This window comes from Anas platyrhynchos, chromosome 3 (assembly GCF_047663525.1).
Source record: "Anas platyrhynchos isolate ZD024472 breed Pekin duck chromosome 3, IASCAAS_PekinDuck_T2T, whole genome shotgun sequence".
NCBI classification, from domain to species: domain Eukaryota; kingdom Metazoa; phylum Chordata; class Aves; order Anseriformes; family Anatidae; genus Anas; species Anas platyrhynchos.
In genome coordinates this window covers 62,166,203-62,190,893 of record NC_092589.1, presented here as the reverse complement: position 1 = coordinate 62,190,893, position 24,691 = coordinate 62,166,203, and the positions used below count along the sequence as shown (strand labels likewise).

The 24,691-nt window shown below is 35.9% G+C and overlaps 1 protein-coding gene across 21 annotated transcripts in view; it reads left to right on the top strand.

Annotated features, from left to right (window-relative positions):
- The window catches only part of EYA4 (EYA transcriptional coactivator and phosphatase 4), a 154,544-nt gene that overhangs the window by 8,268 nt on the left and 121,585 nt on the right, over positions 1–24,691 (top strand). For all 21 annotated transcript variants that reach the window (XM_038176297.2, XM_038176305.2, XM_038176293.2 and 18 more), the window contains exon 2: positions 9,014–9,115. In XM_038176297.2, coding sequence (XP_038032225.1) covers positions 9,083–9,115 — 33 coding nt within the window. In that variant the 5' untranslated portion in view covers positions 9,014–9,082. The remainder of the gene's footprint in view (positions 1–9,013; positions 9,116–24,691) is intronic.

Genomic DNA, 24,691 nt, shown 5'->3' with positions numbered 1-24,691 from the left:
AACTAGTAAAAATCCAAGTAGGGAAAAGACAGTGTCAAAAACGTAGACTGCATGGCACTTTTAATATTGTTTTTAACATTTTCTTTGTGAAAATATGTTTCATCTTTTATAAAGATGAAACATAAGAGTTTTGCTCCTCTTCATTCACTGTTTTCTGATTGTTTCATTTTAATTTGACAGGCTTGGTGCTGCTGTCGATATTGGATGAGTAGTGATTGTCCTTACTTTGGGTATGAAAACACCTACGGTGTGTGCAGGAGCAACTGGGGGGATGCTGCCAGCTTGGAGTGATGGGCGAACTACTTGCTCCTTCCTGCACCCAGGTGTTTTGAGGAAGCCTAGATATTGTTTGGACTTCTTCTATAGCTACCATTGCATACTTATTGAAGCATGTGACTGACGAATACAGCACTGAAAGCGTGGCATGACTTTTAAAAACAAATAAGATGTATAGATATATGTAGTATACTGTCACAGCTTTCTTTTTAACAAGTGATTGGATTCCCTGGGTTAATTTGATGTGTAAAACTGCTGATTGCTTTTACTGGAGGATGTGCTTCTTTTTAAGTTCTCCCAAATTCTAAATGATAAATATGGTTTCTGTTTTAAAAATAATCTTTATTGTTAACTTATGCTATTTCCGTGTCACAGGATGATCTATTTATTTATTTAATGTGTGAGAGGTAAATTTGACAGATCTTTTGGGGAGAGGAAATCATAAATAATTAATATTTTCAAGTTGTCAGTGTCTCATTAAATATTCTGGCTGACCAAACATAACTTTTTTCTTTCTGTTTTCAGTGGCTTATTTATAAAGACGTGAAATGTTTGATTTGTTTTCAGCTACTTTTTTTCAAAAAAAGAGAAGCAAAATATCTCAGAAATTAACAAAAATAGTTTATGTAGTAAAAAATAAAAATATTTTTTAAATTACATTTAAATAAGAGTATTCACATATGTGTGGCATCGTTGCATTTTTATTATTATTATTTTATTTTTCACTGAGGATCATCTTTCCTTTTGGTAAGGTTTGTGCGGTTTTGAAGTCTGATAAGTTTGAAAACATTACATGTAATTTTTTTTGCAGACCAATTTTCCTTTATTTTTAGGAGAACACAGTGGGGTTCTTGATCAGATTTGTTTACAAATTGAGTCCAGAAGCAGTTTTCACATTTGTTTTATTTATTTCTGGTTGAAATAACCTGTAATTGATTAATCTGGAACAAGTCAAAAGAGGTCTTTGTAGCTGCATGCTTTATCTAACTGTTGGGAAGCCCCCAAGCATGAGGGGATTCGCTGCTCTGTTTTCAATCTTGGCAATTTCGCAGCATATTGTGAACTGTTACAATAAGGGAGGAATAGCCGAGTTATAATTCCGCACTACAAAATTTTGAATGCTAATCCTTGATATTTGTTACACAAGTGTGGGATGGGATTGGTAAGAAGAAGAGCATGGGAGTCATTCTGAGATGTGTTTGCATACCAAACTCATACCCAGCTTTGCAAGACAAATAAATGCTGCACTGAAGCATTATTTTACCAAAAGTAAATGAGACAAAGTGGTTGCAGTTGTTTACCATTTGCCAAGAAATCTTTCAATTTTCTTGACTTTTTACTTGTTTTCTTGTATGATAATAATGGGACAGCAGGCTGATATATCATCGCAGACCATTGCAGTCCCTTACCTGTTTACTTCCATAACTGATGCTTAGACCTCTTGGTCTGTGTTGTCCCTTTGTCTTGAGGGTTGCTTTTAATCAGTAACAAATGGTTTTGTGATGTTTTGAGTTGCTTCCTACTCAGAAATATCTGATATGGAGACGGAATAGGATATTTTATTCAAGAAAAAATCAGCTCCATGATAACTGCACAAGCAGTGTTCCCCTTCAGGAAACTCACTTTAAGGAAGAAAACTGCACTGAACTGACAATGGTACAAATGTTCACCAAAGACCACACAGAATTTACATGACTGTGTGTAACAAATTCATAGTGACTGGCATGAAAGCCAATTATTTGACTGGAATTTTGAGAAGTTTTCAGTGTATCACAGTTTGGTGGCATGAATTTTGTCTGTTTCAATTACTCTATTTAATATCTGACATGAATTCATATGCTCAGAAAGTAAGATATATAAAATAGCATATTATGTCCTAGTTAGAGCTGTGTAGTTTTTGAGGAGGGAGGAGATAAAAGGAAAGTAGATGAATATAGAGCTATAAACACCTAATTAGTTTCAAAGCCCTCTCCCCTGTTTTTAACATTCATGAAAACTCAGAGTGAATAATTTTGTTGTCTCAGGATGTGGAAATGGCTGAGTTGTGTTACTAGGACCAACCAAACACCCTTTCATTTCCAGCAGGAATATTGAGCAGACCTTGGATTCCCTGTGATTTGGATGTATGTTTTTTGTATAGAATAGAATGTATGTTTTAGACCCAGCGTAGATATGTGCATGGTCTTCTACACATGCATGCCAGGTAGAGTGGAAGAACAAGAATGATGAGCAGATCCTGAGGTGTTCCTACACATCTTCCTCCACCCAGCCGGTATGCTGACACCCATGCAGTTGGGTCTGAGGTGAGGGCTCGGTGTCACAGAGGAAGCTGCCACACTCATTATTTGTAGCTCAGTAGTTCCTGCAGATCCCTCGTCTCCTTCATGCAGCCCAGCAGTTGGGAGGTGCTTGTGGGCACTCATCCCTTCCCCAAAGCCTACTCACGTTGTGCGAGTTGCTGTGTGAAATCCTAGTGCAATTTTCATTAATTAAAACAAGGAATAACAATGCGACTTCTCTGTTTAAGCATTCCAACAGTAAATGTGAATTGCTGCAGTCCCAGCAGGATGTAGAACCTGGCCAAGAAGCTTTGCCTCCACCAGGGGCCGCTGGACGTACCCAGAGCTAAAATAAACTGTGGCCTGGGCATGGTGTGCCAGGCTGGCCACCTGCTGCAGGCTGGGGCCTCTGACAGAGAGAGCTTAGAGTTTTGGGGGTCGCTCGTGGCTGGAGACATGTCCAGCTGGGGGGTCAGGGCCTCTAAGAGAGGGACCTCAGGACTTTGGAGGTCACTTGTAGATGGGGTTGTGTAGCCGGCTGGAGACCAGGGCTTTGGGGGCACGCTACAGGGAGCTCTACAGGAAAACTTCAAAACTTCCCTATGGGTAAAATTCTCATTCTCAGCAAAGCAAAAATTGACTTGAAACCACGGGGGTCCAAAGAGACCTTATCCTCTAGAGATCAAAGCCTTAGCAGAGGAAAAAAAAAAAAAAAAAAGTATTAGAAGGGATGGAAAGAGAGGCATTCCATATTTCTCTTAATTCCCTAGACTGTGAAGAAAGGTTTCTTTCTGTAACACAAGAGCTTTCTGGGAGGCTCACTTCACCCACCTTGATTTCAGGTGGTGGGACCAGTTACCTCAGCTAAGCCTTTAGCAAGACTGCAAAGCCACTTCTACCTCCTGCAAGGATCCTTTGGATAAAAATGAATGCAGGAATAAAAATTTGAGAGCTAAAATAAAGAAATAAATATACTCTGTACCCTGTCTATATTTCTCTCCACCTGGCAGCTTTCCTCAGAAAAGCAATATGTGTTTAGATCCTACTGTCAGGGTGGCTTTGCTTGCCTTTTTATCTGTTTATTAGATTTATATTTAAAGTTTGTTAATCATTTGCTCTCCCTTGAAGCTAGGTATAAATGATAATATTTCTTACTGTTTTTTTCTGCTGAAGAGTTGTTTCAATTAAAGTTGACATTTCTTTCAAGAGGATATAGCATAAGAGAAAACACAGAAGCCTGCAAAACTAAAAAATAGTTAACCATGAGAAATATATCAAGTAACATCTTTTCGGAAATTATGTTAGGAGCTGAAATTTCATTTTGCCTTACAACATAAGAAGGCTGATCTACTCTCTTTTTCTACCAAAACAAGGACAGACAATGATCTCCGGTTTTCAGAAAGCCTTAATGTTATAATTTCATTTATTTTAAATGTGTTAAATTAGTATGGTTTTTCTTATTTGCTTGTCTGCTAACAGTGAAGTTTGAAGAAAGCTTGGTTATAAAGCACATCACTTATTTCTCATCTGGAGCATGGATCTTTCTTCTTTTCCAAATGTGATACTAATAGAGACTGAGAAAGCAGCATGTTTTTACTGAACAAAAAACTTTTTCTTTTTTTAACTATAGCTATAGGCTAAGTTGATAATTTATTAAATCAGGATTCAGTTTCCTTTTCTTTTAGTTTATTTTTAGGTTCTATTTTATTTCAGAGAAGAATGCAGGTGATATGTATGCAGACAGCTAGAGGAAAAAATGCTTTCCAGGAAGGAAATGCTTGAATGTTAGGCAGTGGCTGTACCATCTCTCTTGTTCCTTTCAATAAATTAATTTCTTGGGGAAAAAAATGATCATTAGATGATTTAATGTAGTGAGATCACATTGCATATGCACTACAATTTCTTGCACTGATTCTGCAGCAATTAATTTCCTCATGGTCTTCATGCATAACCTTTTATAGTGCAATATTTTAGGTATGTTCCTCCTCAGATGTTTTGTAGCAAAGGCACAAAAAAACCCAAAGCAAAACAAAAAATAACACACAGACAGAGGCTTGCCTGAGGCTAGGGTAGTTCAGACCCTTGAGGCTATGCTTATTTGTTCACACAATGGCACCTTACTGTGACACTTGCTGCATATCTTCAGTTGAAGTTATAAGCACTATGTACCTCTGCTATCACAGGTTTCTGAAGTGGAGAACTAGAAAATGAGAAAATATTCAGTTTGTGAACACTTGTCATTTAGTATTTTGGCTCTTAACCAGTCCGTAGCCATGACAGAAATTATTCTTTTTGGCTACAAATTGTGTTAACTACAGTATCATCCTTTGTATTTATTCTCTAGACTTTATAAAGTTGATACACTTTATAATGTAAAAGCAATATAGTAAACTTGACTGGTATTGCGCAGCTCCTTTACTATACAACCAGAGCATAACCATGATATAGCCTCAATATCGGTTATATAGGTTACCTCAAAGTAGGTGTTCTGCAGTTGAAGAAGAATTAAAAGAATCTGATGATGTTCTCAGTGCGGGATTCGCATTCAAAAAAATATTGATGTGGTAGAAACTGAGGACCCTTCCCCCCAGTTATTTCAAGGGGCAAGAGCAACTTCTAGTGGAACAAGAGAAGTCTTTCTTGCTCCTTTTAGGTTAAGGTGAAAGAAACTAAAATTTTTTTCTGATTGCGAAGATCCTCTTCCAGAAGAAGACTCTTGTTGGAACACCATCACCCCATCTGGCTGAGTGGAGAGCCTGAAGCAGGCTTGGAGACTCTTGGGAAATGTCTCATGCTTTAAGGATGTTTTTTACCTGTGAGTTCCCAAGCTTAACATTCTGTTTTGAGCTTGGGAAAGTTGCAAGACATGAATTTTTTCCACATCTCCTATGAAATAAAATTGCCTCTGTCAATTGTTTATTTGTTGCAATCCCAATTTTCTGTATAATAAAAGCCTGAAGAAATCACTGTTAGGGGAGAGACTGTGTCCTTGCTGTCTTACATTTTCAGTCATTTACAAAGTGGTATGCCAGAGATCCTTGCATAGGGTTTTGTTTTTGTTTGTTGTTTTTTTTTTTGCTTTTGGGTGTATCTTTGGGAAGAAACACATGTTTCTCCTCATGGTGGAGTCCTGGAAGTTGCAGTTTAAATTTGATGAAGTGTTTTATTCCCCCAGATAAAATAAATAAATAAAAAATTATATTTAAATGCATTTGTTGATGAGGAAAGTCAGGAATCTTTCTAATTAAGACATTTCTTAGAAAGGTAAAATTTTTATCTGGGAGCATAAAACACTTCATCAGTTTTAAAGCCACATCTGTAAGGACTGGATCAAGAACAGAAACAGACATTTTTCTTCATTCTGGCTTGTCTGTGAGTTTAAGACTTTTAACAACAGTTTTTAAAATAGTTAAAAACAGTTAGAAACACTTGCAGCATAACAGGGATAAGAGTGCCCTCCCTCCCTCTGTTTTTAATCTGGTTCTCTTGATGGGATAAACTACAAGGTTGAATTGGTAACTGGATTATTGCCTCATAAAACAGCACGAGGTTACTATTATCCTTTAATTTTATATCTTTATTAGGGAGTAATGTTGGTCTTATTTAAATCACTGACTTCTCTAATGGTTTTTCTCCTCCTTTACAAATTTATAAAACTAAACCCTAAAGGATTTGGTCTAAGTGCAATTGGAATAACTGCCATTATAAAAATCATTGTGTTAGCAGTTGGTTATAATCATCAGCTTTAGCTGGGCTCAAAATGTAGTAGAATTTAGCTGTTGATATCTTAGACCATTAGGTAGTGTGCTGATAAAACTGTAAGTCTCAATTTTATTTTATTTTATTTTTAAAAAGCTTAATTTCCAGTAATACAGTATTTGAATTTTGAGGCAGTGTGAAGATGAATAACAGAGCCCTGAAAATGATTATACTGTTGCATGCTTGTGGGAAGATATATTTAACACATGGTGTATTTATGCAAAGGTTAAAACAAGCTTGTCTGCAATTCAGTTAAGTAATTTAAATTCCTGAAGGTCAGCCTTTTTTAGAAGAAGGCTAATATAAATGGCATATTTAATGATGCATTGCAGTGGGATGTGTCCACGTGAATTCTGGGACACAGCTTACATGTTGTGGGTGAGACATGGGTTCTTAATGGTAAAACTCCTCTTGGACTTACATGGTCAGGATTTATTTAAAATATTGATAAACTTTATCTTTTAAGGAAAAAGGTGGCATGCATCCATTGATTTCAGTGTGATTTGGTTAAGCTCATGATTAATATGGAAAGAAATGTGAATATGGCTGTCTGTTATGGTGTGGATCTGTAGTTGGCTTTCATAAAGAAAGTGAGTGATCAGTCACTGTCTATGAGCAACAGTCAGACTTAGAGCATTTTCTGTTTGAATGCAATCCAGGTACTGACTTGCAGTCAGTAAATTTCAAAACTGGTCAAACAATTTGTTCTGAATCTTTTATTTTACTATTGAGTGCTTGACCATTTTTTATTCTGCAGGCAATCTTACTAATGCAGTAACGTGCACACACTTCAAACTCCTAATTAAATTAAAACAGATTTTATGTTTAAGTTCTTTGTGGAATATTTTAGCATTGGTTGTGAAAATTCACCTTTGTGTTTGGTATTGCCTTCTTTGGCAGGGGCTGATGAGTAATGGCCTGCTACAGGAAATCCCATGTAGAACTGCTTTCTTTCAAAATACCCATTGTTCTCTCTAGTCTCCCATTTTAAATTTAGACTTAGGGTCTAAAACAAAAGCTTTCAATTCTCCTTTTGACTCAGCTGGACAAAGAGAACAGAAAATTTTTACAAATACAAGGGTGTTGGCTACCAAAGCCAAAAACTATGGGAGGTGGTTACCATTGTGGTGAAGGCATCCTGGGTGAAGATGTCCATGTCTTGAATCCCTTTGAAACTGAGAGGAGAGTGAAGTCATTTTGAGAGACAGAAGTTCTTTGCAGCTTTCTCTTAAGGTGAAACACATACCACAGGATTTGCTTACAGTTGGTCTTTTCCTCATGTAAATAAATGGCAAACTTAATGAAATGCTGATTAAACTTTTTTAGAAATTTAGACAAGAGGGAAGGAAAACAGGAGTGTGTAATCCAGGATTAATGGGAAACTGGAAAGTAAAGAGATTGGGGTTATAATTCTGTATGTGTGTGTGTTCTTGAAAATATCTAGTGCAAAACACAAGGAAATTTGGGGAGTTAACTCTTTGAGGACAGAGATGTGGAAGAGGCAAAGAGGAGACCAAGAGGAGAAGTGTTCATAGGTGAATGTAGGGAGGTGCATGGAATGGAAATGTGGTGCATGGGTAGAATGCTGTGGAGCTCCAGTGCATGCAGACAGAGCTATAAATCATTTAAGCTCAGATAAGTAATGGTTTCAATTATGCAGGTTGGAGATAGCATAAGGTATAAGCATTAACTGGTTGAATTTAATTCCAGGATGGATCCATAATATGTTTATGTTATTGGAAATACTCCCAATAGCTCCCAATTTCTTGGAGCACCTTGTTGATAAAAAAAAAAAAAAATCCAGGTAATCTCAGGTTGTTTGGGCTGCTTAATTTATGCATTTGCATACCATGATGTGTTTTGTTTTCTTTTGAATGTAACACTAGGTTTGATTTATAATTTTATGATTATTTATATATAAAATATCCCTGGCACATGTTTTATTTTAAATTATGCAAAGTGCTTGTTACTCTGAAGTGGATCTTTTCTGAGAATGGAGGTTGTAATATAATTGTGTGGCTTTATAGTTAAGGTTACCGTAATCATTGCTATGCAGAATTCTTAGCATTGCCATATTTAAGATCTCAATATCTGATGATAGTGATTCACCCTGTGAGAGTAGACAATTAGGCTGATGTCTATCATTTAGCACATTGCAGGGAGCTGCTTGTTATAAACCACTTTGTGTATTTTATTTAATCCTAAAGGAATTTAATGGACCTTAGAGAGGAGACTTCATGCTGATAATTGCATAATAACCTTTTTCTGCCAGACACTTCATGACTAAGAGGTTATCATTAAATGTGTATTAAGCCGTTTTGTTCTGTGTTCTATAATTGTCTCTCTAATATGTTCTCCCAAGGGTTATCTTTTGTTGTCTACTTAAACAGCTGCCTGTATTAAACATTTTAGCTTTTATATTGGCTTGTTTTCATGGCTATTTTTTCATCTAGGAGTGGAAAAGTCATTACTTAAATGTGTTTCTTTATCTGTCTGTGTATTTTAGATAGCTTCCCAAAACAATATTGGAGGCATTGAAACATTTTATATGAAATGAGGCTTCGTAGAAGTCGATGGGAACTTTGCTGCAGATTTTAGTGGAGCCACAGCCTCACTTACGGTGTTTGTTTATTGCAGATTTGCCTTAGAAGTGAGGGCCACCGACTAACGTTAAATTTTTTATCTCCTCTTTAATTTAGACCAGTGAGCTGTAAATTGAAGGGAAGATAATTTCTGCTTGTGGTGGAAAAGAAAGGTGAACAACCTCCATGGAAGACTCTCAGGATCTAAGTGAACAGTCAGTAAGTACAAATGCTGTTAAAGTTAATGGAATAAATTGAACTCTGTTCAAATTGTGTATGGAAGGATTTTACTTCAGATTTGAGAATTATAGTAAAATCTGGCAATCTTACTAGTACAATTTTACTAGACAGTAGGATAGTATCTTACTCAGATAGTAAAAACTTCTGAATGTCTAGATTCAAATATTTTCTTAGTTCATATATGAAAAGAGTAGTTTTAATCTTGCCTTTTACCTACTGGAAGATCACAGTTACACAGGATATTGCAGAACTAGATTTGTTGGAGAGTTGATGAATATAATTGATGTACACTGGAAGAAAATAAATATTAAACTATTGCACAGTGGCATGTCTTGTTCAAATAACTGTATCAAAATGTATATCCATAGTGGCCTGCCAGTTTTGCTAAAGCAAGTGTTACCAAAAACATGAAAAAGAAATGTCGGGTGATTGAGTATTGCAAATGATGTACATGAGTTCTTCTATGGCTCTCTTGACTTTCAAGAGGACTGTGAGAACTGACAGTGTATCTTCCCATCCCGTGTCACAGGGAGATGCCCTTTGTCACTGATGAAATCACTGGGAAAATTGGGTGGACATTTCATCTACATCTTTTCTAATCTTTCCTTTCCTGTAAGGATGTAGTCTCCAGACTTCCTTAGCCACCAGGCTGCAGTTCTGAGGAGGCAGTGTTCTCTGATCAAATTTAAACTTGGCTGGGTTTGCCATCCAAAGTATTGGCTTTGTTTTTAATGTCTTAATTTGTAGCGGTCACGGTGCTGGCAGATTTTGTGAGCACCATATTCCCCATGAGTCTCAGCTTGGGTTCGGTGTAGTAAAGATCAATAAAGGGACTTCATATTTCTATTTCTGACATGCTGAAAGAGGTTATCCATGTAATAAACTAGTTTTAATATCTTTTTTATAGCAGAGACTTTCATATGTAACAGAAGTGCAAGGAACTGAGAAGAGCTTGTGCATGTTTTTAAAATGTCAGTAATTTTCTTTAATAAGAAGTACTTTGCTCCTGACTGCGTAGTTCCTATCTGAGACTTTATCTTGGACTAGTATTTTATAGCTTATTTAAAATGGGACAGAACTGGAAAGTCTTAATAGCGTCTTAAGTCACTGTGGTGGCACTACTAGGACAGCTGCATGTATTTATGTACTTAAATAGTTCCCAACCAAAACTTTAGAGCATGTAAAAGCTACATGGCTTCATAATTTAATAAAGTTTTATAAAGATCATAAAAGATTAAGCAGAAGTTCTCTCATAGTCTGTGAAACAATTACTATGTGCAATACACATAGTATGGTTATTAATGGGAAGTAGATGAGCCAGTTTGGCTTAGTGCAAAAATGTGTTTTCATTGCAGTTAAAATATTTTTGCACCACTGGATGCCTGATAAATGCATACTTGAATAGACATTTTATTGCCTTATCATAGTCTAATCTCTAGTATTTTTCATAGTTACGACATAGTTTTATGCTAATGTGTGAACAGTTTTGCAGATTAAAAATTGAGGTGACATATGCTATATTGCATATAGATAGCAAACACTACTGTTAGTTTCACAGAAAGTAGTGATTTAAGGCAGGATTTTATTTTTCTACCTCTTTGCTGAACAGTGGCAGAATTTCAACATAATGGGTGGGACATTTCCCATTTCATCATTGCCTTCCTCTTAGGTGTGCACCCAGACTAAGGTCTAGCCCAGGTGTTGGGCGCTATCCTGAAAAAAGCAATTGCAGTGTGAAGCCTGTCTACCTACAGCAGATACTGATTTTCCCAAATCACAAGCCTTTTCACTGTTGTATTATAGTTGAACTCTTCTCACAGCCAGGTTTTGAAAAAAGAAAATAGTGTTTCTGGCTTAGTTCTTTAAAAGCCACAGGGCAGGACTGTAGATTCCAGGTAGAAAGAGGCATTCTCTAGCCGAGGCTTTGGTGGCTTAAGCTCCAGGAACATATCAGATGTATATGCTACACCCCTTCTTCTTGTACTGCTATGGTAGTGGTTAGCGTGTTTCGTACTGGTTAGCTCTAGGCAGCTCCTGTTCATCATGCAGGTTTTCTGTTTTTTAACATGTCCAGGGAATTTAGGCTTCAGGATTTCTCTCTGGGAGCTAGGTGCATAAGATTTAGATCATGAAAATTCTAGGCGCTTAAGGGTGCAGCCTCTGCTGTAACCACATTAGATTGTGTGAATAAGCATGAATGCAAGACCTGTGTTCAAACTTGTGCTGGCATCTTGCCCTGAATATTCTAGTCCATAATTACTTGAAAGACTGCCTGTCTCTGCAACTGAGATAGTTTAGAAGGTGCTTGCTGTTAGATAATATGTTTGATGGACAGATGAGTTTTCTGAATAGAGAGATTCCTTTATTGAATTAATTTCCCTGAGCAGTCTGTTAAGAGCCTTTCATTCTTGGTAAAGGAGTCCAGACACAGTTACGTGGAACAGTTAAATAAAGAGGCTGATTTTCAAGTTTTATTTTAAAGAAAATAAATTTGTGCTAATTTCTTCAAGTAAGTAGTCCTCCTAACAGATAATGTAATGTAGTGCACCTTTGATGAAGGTGCATTCATTTGATAAAGTCTTTTCCATAATTCTGAGATCACTGTTCTTTCTTTTTTTGTTGTCTACTCTGTCTTTTGTTCTTTTAAAATAAACTAATAAGAAACAATTGGTCCTACAATTCCTATCCTTAAACTGTGTCATGATCAGTGAAACTCACATTAATGTGGCTATGAGCAATTCCACAACATCCCTGTTAGCATATGAGAAATACATTCCCCTACTTTTGACTCCAAGTAATGACTGCATGACCACACGCTGCTTCCTTCAGCAAAGTGCACCCTTTTTCTCTGAGCCCCTACAGGAATTGCATATGACTGAAATGAGCAGCTGCTGTGTTTTCTGAGATGCCTGCTTGATTAGATATAATATATACACCATTTGTTGTGTTATGTCACTAATTTATTTGTTTTTCCTATTTTTATTTGTAGTAAACTCTTTTCCCTTGATACATTTAAAATTTTTATGCACTCCTTGCCAGTTTGTCAGACTGTAGGGCCTCAGTGTAGTGAGGAATACTTTGTGCCTGCTTTCCTTTGCCTTTTCACTCCCAGTCTTGTGTGGCAGAAGTGGAGGAATCTGTTTTTCTTCTATTTATTGCAGTATTCAAAACAGAGCCAGAATCAGAGTAAGACTTATTGTATTTTAGTTTTTCTGTCTCTTTTTTCGTGGCCTCAGAAGTAAATAGCCATATTTTGAACAGAAGGAAACTGATGCACAAGGAGAGGTGGGATCCATCAGGCACAGTTCAGTTCTAGCTGGATTCCTGCAGCCAGCAGGGAGTGGGCTGCAGTGGGGCTCATCCTTCAGTGATGCTGTGCCTCTGTGGGTGTTGTACCCTGAAGAGTTCACAGTTCTCTTTTTCTTTCCAAATTCAAATGTGCAACATGCTCGGACATCCATGCATAGGAGGGAAAATTGAAGTTAATTGGCAGAAAGGTTCAATGTATAAGTATTCTGAAAGATAAGGAAGAAAATAGCAAGACATGTACGTCACACCTAGAAGAAAATAATCAAATGGTTCTTTCATGTTCTGATGTCATGTCAGTCACCATGTGCACGCTGCTACTTACCAAGTGAAAGAACAATTAAAGCCACGTAAATTGGTTATACATGTAGCTATGAAAAATGTAGTTTTGATAACTAGTTGCCATATATTCTGTATACAACATATTAAAAAACTGTAGGAGATAAAATGAAACATAACAGATTTTGTATTGCTATTGCTCTCCTTCAGAATAAATATCCTGATTTTTCCTAAATGCTAACTAGAGATACTTTTTCAAAGGGTGCATATTAAAAATTCTTCTATTTAGTTGTGACAGAGGAGAGAAAGAAATTTACAGATCTTGTATTTATGAAGCATACAGAATTTAGGAAAAAAAATGTGTGTTTTTTATTTATGTAATTATTTTTAAGATGGAAGATATTTAATATTTTTAAGACTGTCAATGTTTAATAAAATAATAAATGATGTTTTGGGACGGATAATTATTGTGTTTTGGTATAGCAAACAGAATTTTCGGAACTGCAAAAGTTTTAAACTAATTATTTTATATTCTTCTAGTCACTATTTGCTCTTCAATCTGTATTAGTAGAAGAAAATAATTTGGCTGCTAACTAGCTAGTTTAGGGTTTCAAAGGACCTTATTAGAAACTGATGTAATTTCATCCCCTGCCCCTTTTATATAACAGTGTGCATATTTAGATTACTTCATTTTAAACTAGAATTAAACAATAGATTGCAGTTGAGTAGGACAGGACAGTAGCAAATGTGAGGCTAAAACTGGATGAATCGCTTTTTTCATTTCTGTGAAGTCTGGGCAATCATCAGCATTGTGCACTGGGTAAGTTACTTGGTTTTCATCAGATTATGTGGATCATTGTATTTGTCATTTGCATTTATATTCGACATGTAGCTGGAGTCTTTTGGTTTGTAATGTTTCTGTGGTTTTTATATTTTATTTTATTTTATTTTATTTTATTTTATTTTATTTTGTGTGTGAACGTGTCAGATGCAATTTTCTTGCAGATCAGTTTTCAGGTGTAGCTGGTTCTTTGTCGCAGAGTCCCAATAGTTTCAGCTTTTGGTGAGGTTTTGTCATGTTGTAGCCTACTGTGTTTGAGCAGCCTTCTCATGCCATGAAGTTTGGAGCCCTGGTCTTTGGCTGAAGCTAATTTAAGTGAAATGAAAAATACTGTAAACTCTCTTGCCTTCTTTTAAGTGTCAGTCATACTTTAAAAGACTGTTCTGTATTACATCATAGCATGCTGTGGTTCTTATCTCTGTAATATCAATGTTTGTAGGACTTGGTATATTACAAGCAATTCATCTTGCCAAATTACAGAATTGTAGAACTGGTGGTTGAAAGGAAGCTCTGGAAGTTGTCTCGTCTAGCTTCTAGTAATGAATTGCTGAAAATATTTCATTGTTATGAAAGCAATGAGCTATATTACATATCAGTATGCAAGTACCTTCTGAAAAAAAAATGGATTTAACAAGCAAAAATAATTGCCTTAAATGATTGTTTGTTTTTAACTAAAAACAGTCATTGAAGAAAAATGCTGTAACTAAAAGTCAGATAAAGAAAATCAACATGTCTTTCTAAGGTATGTTTGAGAGTATTTTTAAGAGTTTGCTTAGATATTTTATTACCCCCTTTCTAAAGACATGGAAACTGTCACAGAGAGATGGGTTGCCATAGATGGTCTAAAATGATCCCATTGTATATTGCAGAGGATCAAGAGTAAAATGTAACGGCAGGATTCCTTGGCTGTATTCAAAGAGGAAAGTACAGAAAATTGAGGGAGCTGAATCTTTCCTGTTCCAACAAACTTGGGGTAGAAACACCATTGTTGTTCTCTCCCTGCTGTCAGACCTTTACATAGCAATCTCTGTGAACACTCAAATACTATTTTTCTAATTACTTTGCCCTTCACCATTTCAGCATGCTGTGATTTCTATCAACCAGTGATAAGTTTGAAGGCATTTTTCCAAACTACATTAGTGGTTGTGTATGTATTTTATTTTTCCCGTTTACTGTTTGCAGACCAAATCAGACAAAACTCAGAAGCAGATAATGCATTTTGACACTCAGAATAAACTGAGCTGACTCATGTTTCGTATGGGTTGCATGTAATTGGAGAAATACTGTTTGGCATTGGTCAAAGACACAAATGTTCACCATTGACACACATGTAATAGAAATGTGTATTTTTTTTTCAGAGTTAGCTAAAAATATGATTTGAAAGTAGTTTTCTTTAAAAGCTAAATAGTCAATGTCTTCAAAAAATAGACAAGAGAATACAATAGAATGACATTCATGGCTTGTAACCTTGCAAGACAGGGTAAGAAGTAGGTTAGCAGAAAAACAGAAATGTTCATATTATTGGCACTGTCATGTCTCCTCTAGTTCAGCTCTCCACCTGTCTTCTGTAAGATGTTACTAAGTCTGTATCAGAGGTTTAAATGGAAAGGCATTATATGGGCTGTTTTTAATAACAAGGGAAACCAATAAAAGAGGTATGTTCTGTTGTCACATACTGTCCTTGGAGTGCTGACAGAGACTGACACGTAGCTGCTATACAGTTTGTTATGACTGGTATTCATGGCTCTGGAGAGGCCCTGGCTTGGAATTTTAGGGATAAAACTACTTGGGAAAATTGCTACCTGCATCAGCTATGTCAGCTTCCCTTAAAGTAGATACACATAGGGGTCCAGGGTGCCTAGAGAAACCAAATTCCATATTAATGGTGATGTCAGAGCTCTGATGGTATAAGGACAACAGGGGAAATTTCTATTATACTGGAACAAATTATACTACTAGAAAAAAAAAATGGAAGAAACTTGCAGGTACCAAACTTACTTTCAGATCTGAAAACTGGGCCAACTTAGACTTGCTTTGCAGCTTCAAGAAGGGTTCAGTCACCTAAGAAAATGTATATATGCACATGTATGTAAGATTTGGAACATATCAATCAGTATAATAAAAGATACTACCCCTCCATATAGACATGTTTCTCTGTATTAAATCATCCAATCCGAGAAACACATTTCAAGGTTTGCAGCCAGATATTGGATGCAAGATATGATACTTGTTCAAACATTTAAAATGACAAACTTATAAATTCTGTACTTTTAATTGATTTTAGTACTGTTTTTTACTTCAGAATTAGTCATGAAATGTCCAGCAATGTCCATGTCAGTCCTATCTGAGAATGCAAAATAATAATATTAAAATTTCACTAGGACAGTGGTTATGCATCAGCTTAGATTTTTAAAATGTCCACATGATGTTACTATGTCCAGAAATACTTTATTCTTCAGTAAAAGGGGTCACAATTCTATTAATGCACACAAAATATTTGACAATATGACAGTGGATGAGCCTTTCAATTTTTGTATGACACTGTTACACACTAAGCCTTATGGTCTAGTCCTTTCATCTCTATTAAATGACCACGTCTACATTTTTACATTAAAAAAAAAAATTATGTATTGCACTGAATATGTATTTCATTTAGTCTCATTTGATTCCTGTAAAGGCCCAGATGCAGCAGTGCACTGAAGAACGTGCGGGACTTAAGGGTGAGATTAAGCCCATTGAAATCACTGGGATTTCTCATGTGCTTTAAGTTAGGCATGTGCTTCAATACATTTCTGAAAAAAAAAAAAAAAGGAAACAACTTGGAAATACAGTACAAAATAAAAGCAGTAATTTCAGAAATATTTTATTAGCAAATACTTTTGAATGATTTGTGGCTAAGGATAATATTTGTTCAGCATCATATAACAGCCATGGTTTCTTTCTTCCCCCTGTAGTAACTTTTCTCTCAGCTCTACCTCAGCATCTAAGTGGTTGACTTGCAAGTCAACTCTTAATAATAAAAGAGAAGCATGTTAGGGATAATAAAATAAAACACATAGGGACATGTTAGGGACAATAAAATGACACTGGATGAAGAATCTAGTATCAATAACATATTTTACAAAATACGTCTTAAACATATTGAGCAAATCCTGGTCAACTATAGTCATAGACTTGTCTGCTTTTCTACTAGGTTACTTCTCTAGCAACTTGAAGAGTTAAAAGGGTTGAGATGTTAAGGTTAGAGTGGATGAGAATGGTTTTGCCATAGTCTTAGTTAAGGTGGAAGTTGTCCCAGAGGATCCTGTTGAAGAAACACAGCAAAACATGTATTGGTTATTTTGTTATTGATTTATTAATAACACAGTTTGTCTTCAGATTGGTTCATGCTTCCTGCTCCTGAAAGCAACACCTGATGATAAGTGAGAAATGGAGTTCTTTGCAGTGACCATGCTTTAGTCCCAGATGTCCACAGACTCAAATATGAAGCAGCATTGAAGCTAACAGACAGTTTTGTGTTGGAACGTAACTCTCATAAAGGCAAATTCTGTGTGAGAAATTGAATTTATTTCAACCAAGCTGACAGTCAGAGCTGACTGACCAAGCTTTTCTTAAATGTGGCAACAGACCTAGTTTATTGTCTCTCTCTCTCCGTGTGTATATGTGTTAACTGCATCCTGATGCTGGCTTCATGATATTTAAAGCAAAGCCAGACAAGAGCATTGTTGAACAAAGGCACTGAAAAACTGAGTGTTAGTAATTTGTCAGCTAACGGGGCTGAGATACGCTCTGAAAACATCCCTACCCTGCAGTTCTAATGCATTTAAGAGACCAGTACTTAAAAAAAAAGTTATTTACCTGGGAAAGCCTAGCCAATCTATTGTAAAATGTTTGTGTTTTAATAGAGTCAAGAGTTTTACCCATTTTCCAGGTGAATTGCCTAAAGACAAAAAGGAAAAGGAAAAAAAAAAAAAAAAAAGAGAGAGGAAAAGTATAGTGGTTTGCACAGGTGCCTTTGGATAAACCAGAGTCTAAGATGCATTAGGACTTGCTAGCTGATGTTTGTGCACTTTTACTGACACCAACAGATGATAGAGCTGTGTTTGGGCAGTATGCAGACAAGACGTTTCTTTCTCTGCTTGAGACTGATATAAATTCAGACCTGAACAATTTAACGTGCTTTTCCGTAGTGAAAGAGAAAGCAGTATATTGAGATCTGAACAGTCTTCTGGTTAGATGTTTATAGCATGAGCTGCCATTGGTATGCACTGGAAAAAAACAAGTCTTTATAATAAATGGCAACATTACAAGATTTTTTTGGTATTGTTTAACAGGAATTTTCAATAATCAGTGTATCAAGTGCAGCATGTTGCTTCCCAGCAGTTCACATTTGTTTGAGTGGAATGGCCTGTTATTGCCTCTCCTGATTTTTATCTCGGTTTATTTCAGATATGAAGTAAACTTTTGTATGACAATTTTTGAAACAATTAAAATAATTCTGCAATGAAATCTTCAGAACATTTGTATTCTCTCAGTGAGTTTTGGTATTGGAAGGAGCAATGTGTTCTAAGCTTAACAGGTCTAGTTATGTTGTTATTCCGTGTTTTACATCAGCCAATATTAAATGCATTTATTTAAACAAGCTCTATAAAACTAAACAAATTTACCACTTTTATAGTCATATGCATTTGTTTTATGTTTATATCATTCAAAGATGTACTTTCAGGAGCACATGCACTGTTAGGTGTCACCTACTGGCTTCTTTGTCTAACTGGCAGGTATTGGCCTTGAGGGACCCTGATCCCTTATGAGTATCTGAGGTCTACTTGATTACCTGCCCATTGTCATCGGCCTTTCCAGAGTACTTTTAATCTCTCTTATTTCAGGAAGTAGATTCCGCAGACTTCAGTGCACTGGGCACAGGAGTTCCCATTCTTGGGGGAGTAAGGTAGATGGAAAGGGTAAATGCTGTGTACTGTCAGTCAGATCTTTTATGCATGGGTCTAACAGTTCAGGAGCTTGAATCCGACCACAGTTTCTTGTTACATACATTTAATTAGTTTCTTGTACACTGAATCATACATTGAGCTACTAGTTATCACCTTCCTTTATGTATCTATTAACTCCTTTTCAGGTTATAAATTAGGGATAGGCTAAACTCAAGCTCCAGTCATTAGCTGTATTGGGGTATTTCTTTCTCTGTACTTCTTCTTTCATGGGGTAGTTTTTGTAGGGGTGTTAGTGCTTTGATGGGCTACCAACATCCTGCTCTCCAGTCTGTTATTTAACTGATTGTGTATCATGTTTGCAAACTCATTGCCCAAGTTAAATAGCTTTAATAATAACTTTCCATGTTTCTGTTTGTTTATTTGTTTTGTTTTGTTTTGTTTCAGTCCTTTTAAAAAGTAAGCATTATCCTGTAAACTCTGTAGTGTGGCATCTGTATCTAGAAGATTCGTAAAAATATCTGATTTTCTCCCTCTTTTCTCATTGCTTTCAAGGTACAAAGGTCCTTATTATTCCAAATGGTAGGCAAATGGTAGGTAAATGTGTTTATTCATAAGTGGAAATTTAAACTTCAGGTCATCACGAGTGTAAATCATAGGCCATCAAGGAGTTGATACCTTACTGAGTTTTGTGCATGGCATTCTTGTAAGTCAAGGAATCCAGATTATAAATTCAGAGAAAGCAATTTTTATTTATTTTTCTTGCAGTTACTAAATGCAACTGGGAGATAACTGCATAACAAAATTAGCAGTAGATCTGTCTTTGTAGGACAAAGTGCAGTTATGTGATGTTATATGAGTTCATATGAGTTATATGAGTTCAGTTGTTTCTTATTCTTAGTAGAATTCAATAATACTTAATTTTCACTATAGTAAGAACAGACTGAAAATAAGTTCTCCCTGAACTGTCAACATTGGCCTGAATGCTCCAGGCTGAAATTCCTGATGTTAATTTAGATAGGGTATAATTAGAATTAATTACTGCAAATTTCTTTCACGCAATTTAAAGTGTTGTTTAGAATATCTGTATGGTAGAAAATATATTACAATAGTAACTGTACACTTTAGCTGTTTTTATGCTGTTGGTTATCTTGTTCTGTACATTAACCTTATGAAGAGTTCTGTTGGAAGTTATGGTGCTGACCTGTGTGAAGACTGGGAATAACTGCCTAACAGGATATCCTACCACATGTAATCAGGTATGAAGAAGCATCTTACCTGTCCACAGCTGTGAGGTTTGGAAAGCCTACAAACCTGCTTTATTTTTTTATCTCAGCACCTGTATATTGATAAAAGATGACTGGGAATTATTATTATTTTTTTCTGATATCCTCAGTGTTTTACGCATTCTCTAGTCATGCAGCTAGAGTTAAACTGTTGATGTTTCTTTTTTATGTCTACAGGAGTTGAATGACTGAATAATGAGTATGATACTAACATAGTTATCCTTTAGTACTGGAGCTGTGAAAATCCACAGTTGTAGAAAACCAAACAGTCGGATGTCAGGCTGTTACTGTGCAAAAGCTTATGTGAGCTCTTAAAAAAGGCAGGAGAAAAAGAGGTATGTTTAGATTGTACTAGTTGCTACTTTTGTCTTCTGTGGTGTATGGGAAATTGCATACTTTGTCAGACAAGGAAACCTTGTTGTGGCCTGTGTGCTAAAGTACGTAATAATAAAAAGCAGACTATAATGATCAGAGAGCTTGTATGACATTTGCCTTCATGGTTGAAGTTATTTCTCATGTTTATGGGGAATATACTGCACATCATAAAGACTTCTGTCTTTTTATGTCTAAAGGTACTTCTGCTTATAACTGCTTTGCAATATAACTAATTGTTGTGGTTATCACCTGATAGTGGATCTGCAGACCATGCTGCAAAATTCACCCAGTTTACCAGTAACAGTGTGGGGTTAATGAATAACTGTAATTATCCCCAGGGAAGAGCTTTGTTCTTTGCCGTCTGGGTTCACCTAACATGGTGTGCATTGAGGAGGAAGGATGCCAGCTGGTTGCAAAAGGGCTGGAGCATGGCTCCTTTAAAATCAGTGGTTACAAAACCCCATCTGGCATGTCTTAAGAGCCAGAGTTGACCTACTAGCTGTCCTCCTCCAATTTCCAGCGATCCCAGGGGACAATACTGGGAGTGAGTATGGGATGCATTGCCCAATGAGGAATGATGCAGTATTCTGGAACATCTGAATTTTTCAGTCAAGTGCTTTTCAGTGCTCAAAATTGTACGTGGTGCTAACATTGTTTTAGAAAAAATATTAGAGAAAATAGTAATTTTCACAATGCTGGTTGATTTATTTTCAGAATGCTGGATGTATTTTAAAAATCATGATCCATAATGAGAAAACCATAAAACTCAGGAAAAGGGAAAAAAAAAAAAAAAAGAAAGAAAAAACTACAGAGCTGATAAACCCCATTGGAAATCTCTCTTTTATTATTCTATGGAAATGGCCATTTCCTTTTTTGGAGTTTGAAACTTCATTGCCCTTAGTAATATTCTTCCTGCTGACTTTTTTTGTCTTTTTTCCAGTTGGGCCATTCCCTGGGTGATGAGAGGAAGAAAACATAATGAAGTTTATTTGTCTTTGTGGGTAGTATTTTAAGCTATTGTTCAAATGAAGAGGCTCATTTTGTGAGTTTTGGCTGTGCATTGATTTGGCTTTTCTTTCTATGTCTATGCAGTACTAGTTGTCTGACACCTTGAGTTAGAAAGATTTAGCTGGAGCCTTTGCTGCTTAATCATTGCAGTTTTAAAATTCTCTACAGGCAAGGCTGTCCTGCAACTCTTAGCTAAAATGGAAAACATTAAAAAAGGTTCTTTACCAACATAGTATGACATTTTTGAGTTAGTGTTACTTTTTCTCACCCTTCTTTGTAGTAGCAAGGCTGTAGTTTTAAGGGCACACATTAATTCCTCCGAAGAAGATAGCATTCCAGTAGATAGAGCAGAAACAATGTCCAAAGTACAGAAGAATGATACTAGTATTGGCAGTTTTATGTGGAGTATATTTTTTCACATTACATGAGCTGTGCAAAGTGTTCTCCATGTTCCCACTTGTGTATTATAAATATTCTGTATATCATTTTGCTGAGACATAATTTTGTTTCTTCATTAATTAAAATCAGACATAGACCATGACTGAGTTACACAGGTAAACGGTGAACCCTCTAATCTATCTTATCTTCTTCTTACTATTATTTTTAAGTCTATAATGCTCATACCATCTGTAATATCTAGATAAGTTCTTTTAAAATATTACTTTTTTCTACTGAAAAAAAAATAGTGAAAGGTATAAATAGTATTGAAGAGGTTAGGGGTGATTTTCCTGCAATTTTTAAATGCTGTGAGTAGAAATAAAAAATAAATAATAATAATTTTTTAAAAAGCAACCAAGGCTGGAAATGACAATACTGCAGGTACTTTGACCAAGTGTATAAAGCACAGTAGAAACATGAAATGCAGCATGGCAGCCTGCTGTGGTGAATAATACAGTAAACAAGTTCAGATATGAATCTTTGGCTGTTGCTTTTGACAAGTAACTATGCTTACTTTTCATGTTTTGTACTTTTCAGTGCTGATGTTTTAGCAGAAGTGCTGTGCCTGATTGCTACTTGAAAAATGGATTTAGACTGGGGGAGGCTAAGGAAAGTGCTTAGAGAAGCAGAATGATGGTATTATTAGGAGACAACAACTGGAAATGGGTAATGACTTACCTTCCAGGAACATAATAGTATGAGGAAACCACCTCTTCCATGTTTATAGAAAGCCCCTGAATCCTGGTCCTAAGTACCCCTGGTATTGGGTTCTGACTATTGAGAGTCTCAGCTCAGAAGCCTGACTGTGAAGAGAGCTTGTATTTCATGTCATATTTGTTAACTCTTCTGATGATTTGAGCTAGCCTGGTCTGCTGGTTTGTTCCCAATATTCGTCCATCCTTTACTATTCTTTGCTGGCAAAGAATGGTAGAATCGAGTTCTTCTGCTGCTGCTCTGTCATGACTTTTTTCCTTTTTCAATGCAATTGTGAACTAGTTTGCATTGGATCATTTTCTGCCTAAAAGCTTCCCCCACCCTGTGGAAAAATAATCAGTATGGCACATTCCTTTAAAAATCGAGTTTATTGCCTATTGCACTCTGTGCTGATGCAAGTACACGGCACGATTTCACTGTTTTTAAAGAAAATATTAACAGAAACCTCTATCCCAGACAATCAGATCACTATAAAAATTTAGAAGCTGTTTAGGGGCATGGACACAATAGATTGTGCAGGAATATCTCCCACTTCTTTATTTATAATTTTGATCTATCCTTCCTTGTAATTTTTAAGAATTTCTCTATTAGGGGACTGTAAATAATTTCTCTTGAAATTTAGTTTTAGGAGTTTGTCCTTAGCAGATGCGATGGTACAAAGCAGGCAGCACAAGTTTGTATGTAAATCTGTCTGCAAGAATAAGGTTTTTATGATGGTGATGAAGATCTGCACAGGAATCTTGTCTCTGTTATGACTACTTGTCATGAGGCTTGTGCCTTTGGCTACACAAAGAGGTTACTGTTATGTGAAGACCAAAAACCAACATTGTTTTCCATTTCTTGGTCTACTGTAAACTCAGTGCAGGTAGGAGAAAAGACTAAGCCGTCTTGTTATCTATAAATGTTAGTAATGTCACCCAGTAAGTTTGCATGTGTAACTTTTCTACTTTCCTGAAATAAAACGTCCCCATTTAAATTAAAGTAACACAATGACTGGTTTACCCAAGGTCAAACTCAACTATGTTTGTGAGTTTGACATCCATAAGCTCCACTGGAACTTGGCTTCATTCCCAGGGCTTCCCATTTGACATCATGTCATACACTGTAAGTCATAAACTTAATGATGTCAGATTAAAGTGGGTAAACGGAGAAAATATTCATCTTTAAAATAAAAAGAAAATGTAGCTGCCTTCCAAATGGAAGGAAAATGATGGAATAAATCATTCTTTCATTTCTGGAGCTGACAAGATTATTCTGCATTAATAAAAAGTGTACAATTGTAATAAAGTACAAGAAAGGTATTGCACATTATGTATTATTTGGCACTGAAAAGACACATAACTGGGTAGATGCTAAGTATGTTTCAAACCACCTTTAGGCTTTTTTTATGCTTGTTGTATTTTTCATAGTTGCTTGAACAAAGCTATTGCTGTCACATTATTTTAATGGTGGCATGTACTAGAACACAAAAGATGCTGCTGTGCATGTTGTGCCCAGTACTCACACAAGTGACTTGTAGAAAGCAAATATGCCTTTTTACTGCAGAGAAAGGTAACTCACCATGGCACAATGATCATGAAAGGGTTCTGTAGTATATTATGTTTTTAAAAGAGCATGGAATATAATGCATATCTTCCAGTAAACATTTTTTTTTCTATCCCTATCTACCTTAAAAGAATAGAATTAAATCATATATGCAGAAGAAAAAAAATAAATTTCTTTAGCAATGCATTTAAGCTAGTGGGAATGTTGTGTTTAAATGGTCTTTTTTATTCTTATTTTTCAGTACAAGCCCCCTTTGGTTGAAATATATTTAAGTAAATCTTTTGGGAGATGACAATTTTTTTTCCCCACAATCTAGCTTATGATGAATAGCAGTCTAAGGTTCATTAGTAGTCTCATTGTATGCTTGCATATCCTGGATCCTGTCTCTAATCGGTACATTTTGAAAAACATCCAACATCTGTGCTACTACCAAGAGATTCATAGTATAATTCCAGTAGATCACAACATCCATTTTCTACCCTAGTAAAGAATCAAGTAATTGAATTTTGACAACATTTAGATATTCTAAACACTTAGACTTCATTCAAATGCACAGTCCCCTCTTTTTATAATTATTTGCTACATTACTCACTCTTTACAACTATTGAATATGACTCATATGACACATTTTTAGTGAGCATAAAATGCATATTATGTCAGCAGATGAACTCTATTATTATGGCAGCAGAGGTCCACTCATAACAACAGTGACTGTTATTGTGTATAGAACTGGCTGTATCTTATGAATGATTCTACACTGCCTAACATGGCACTGTACATTTTAAATCACTAAAATTAAAACACAAACAAACAAAAA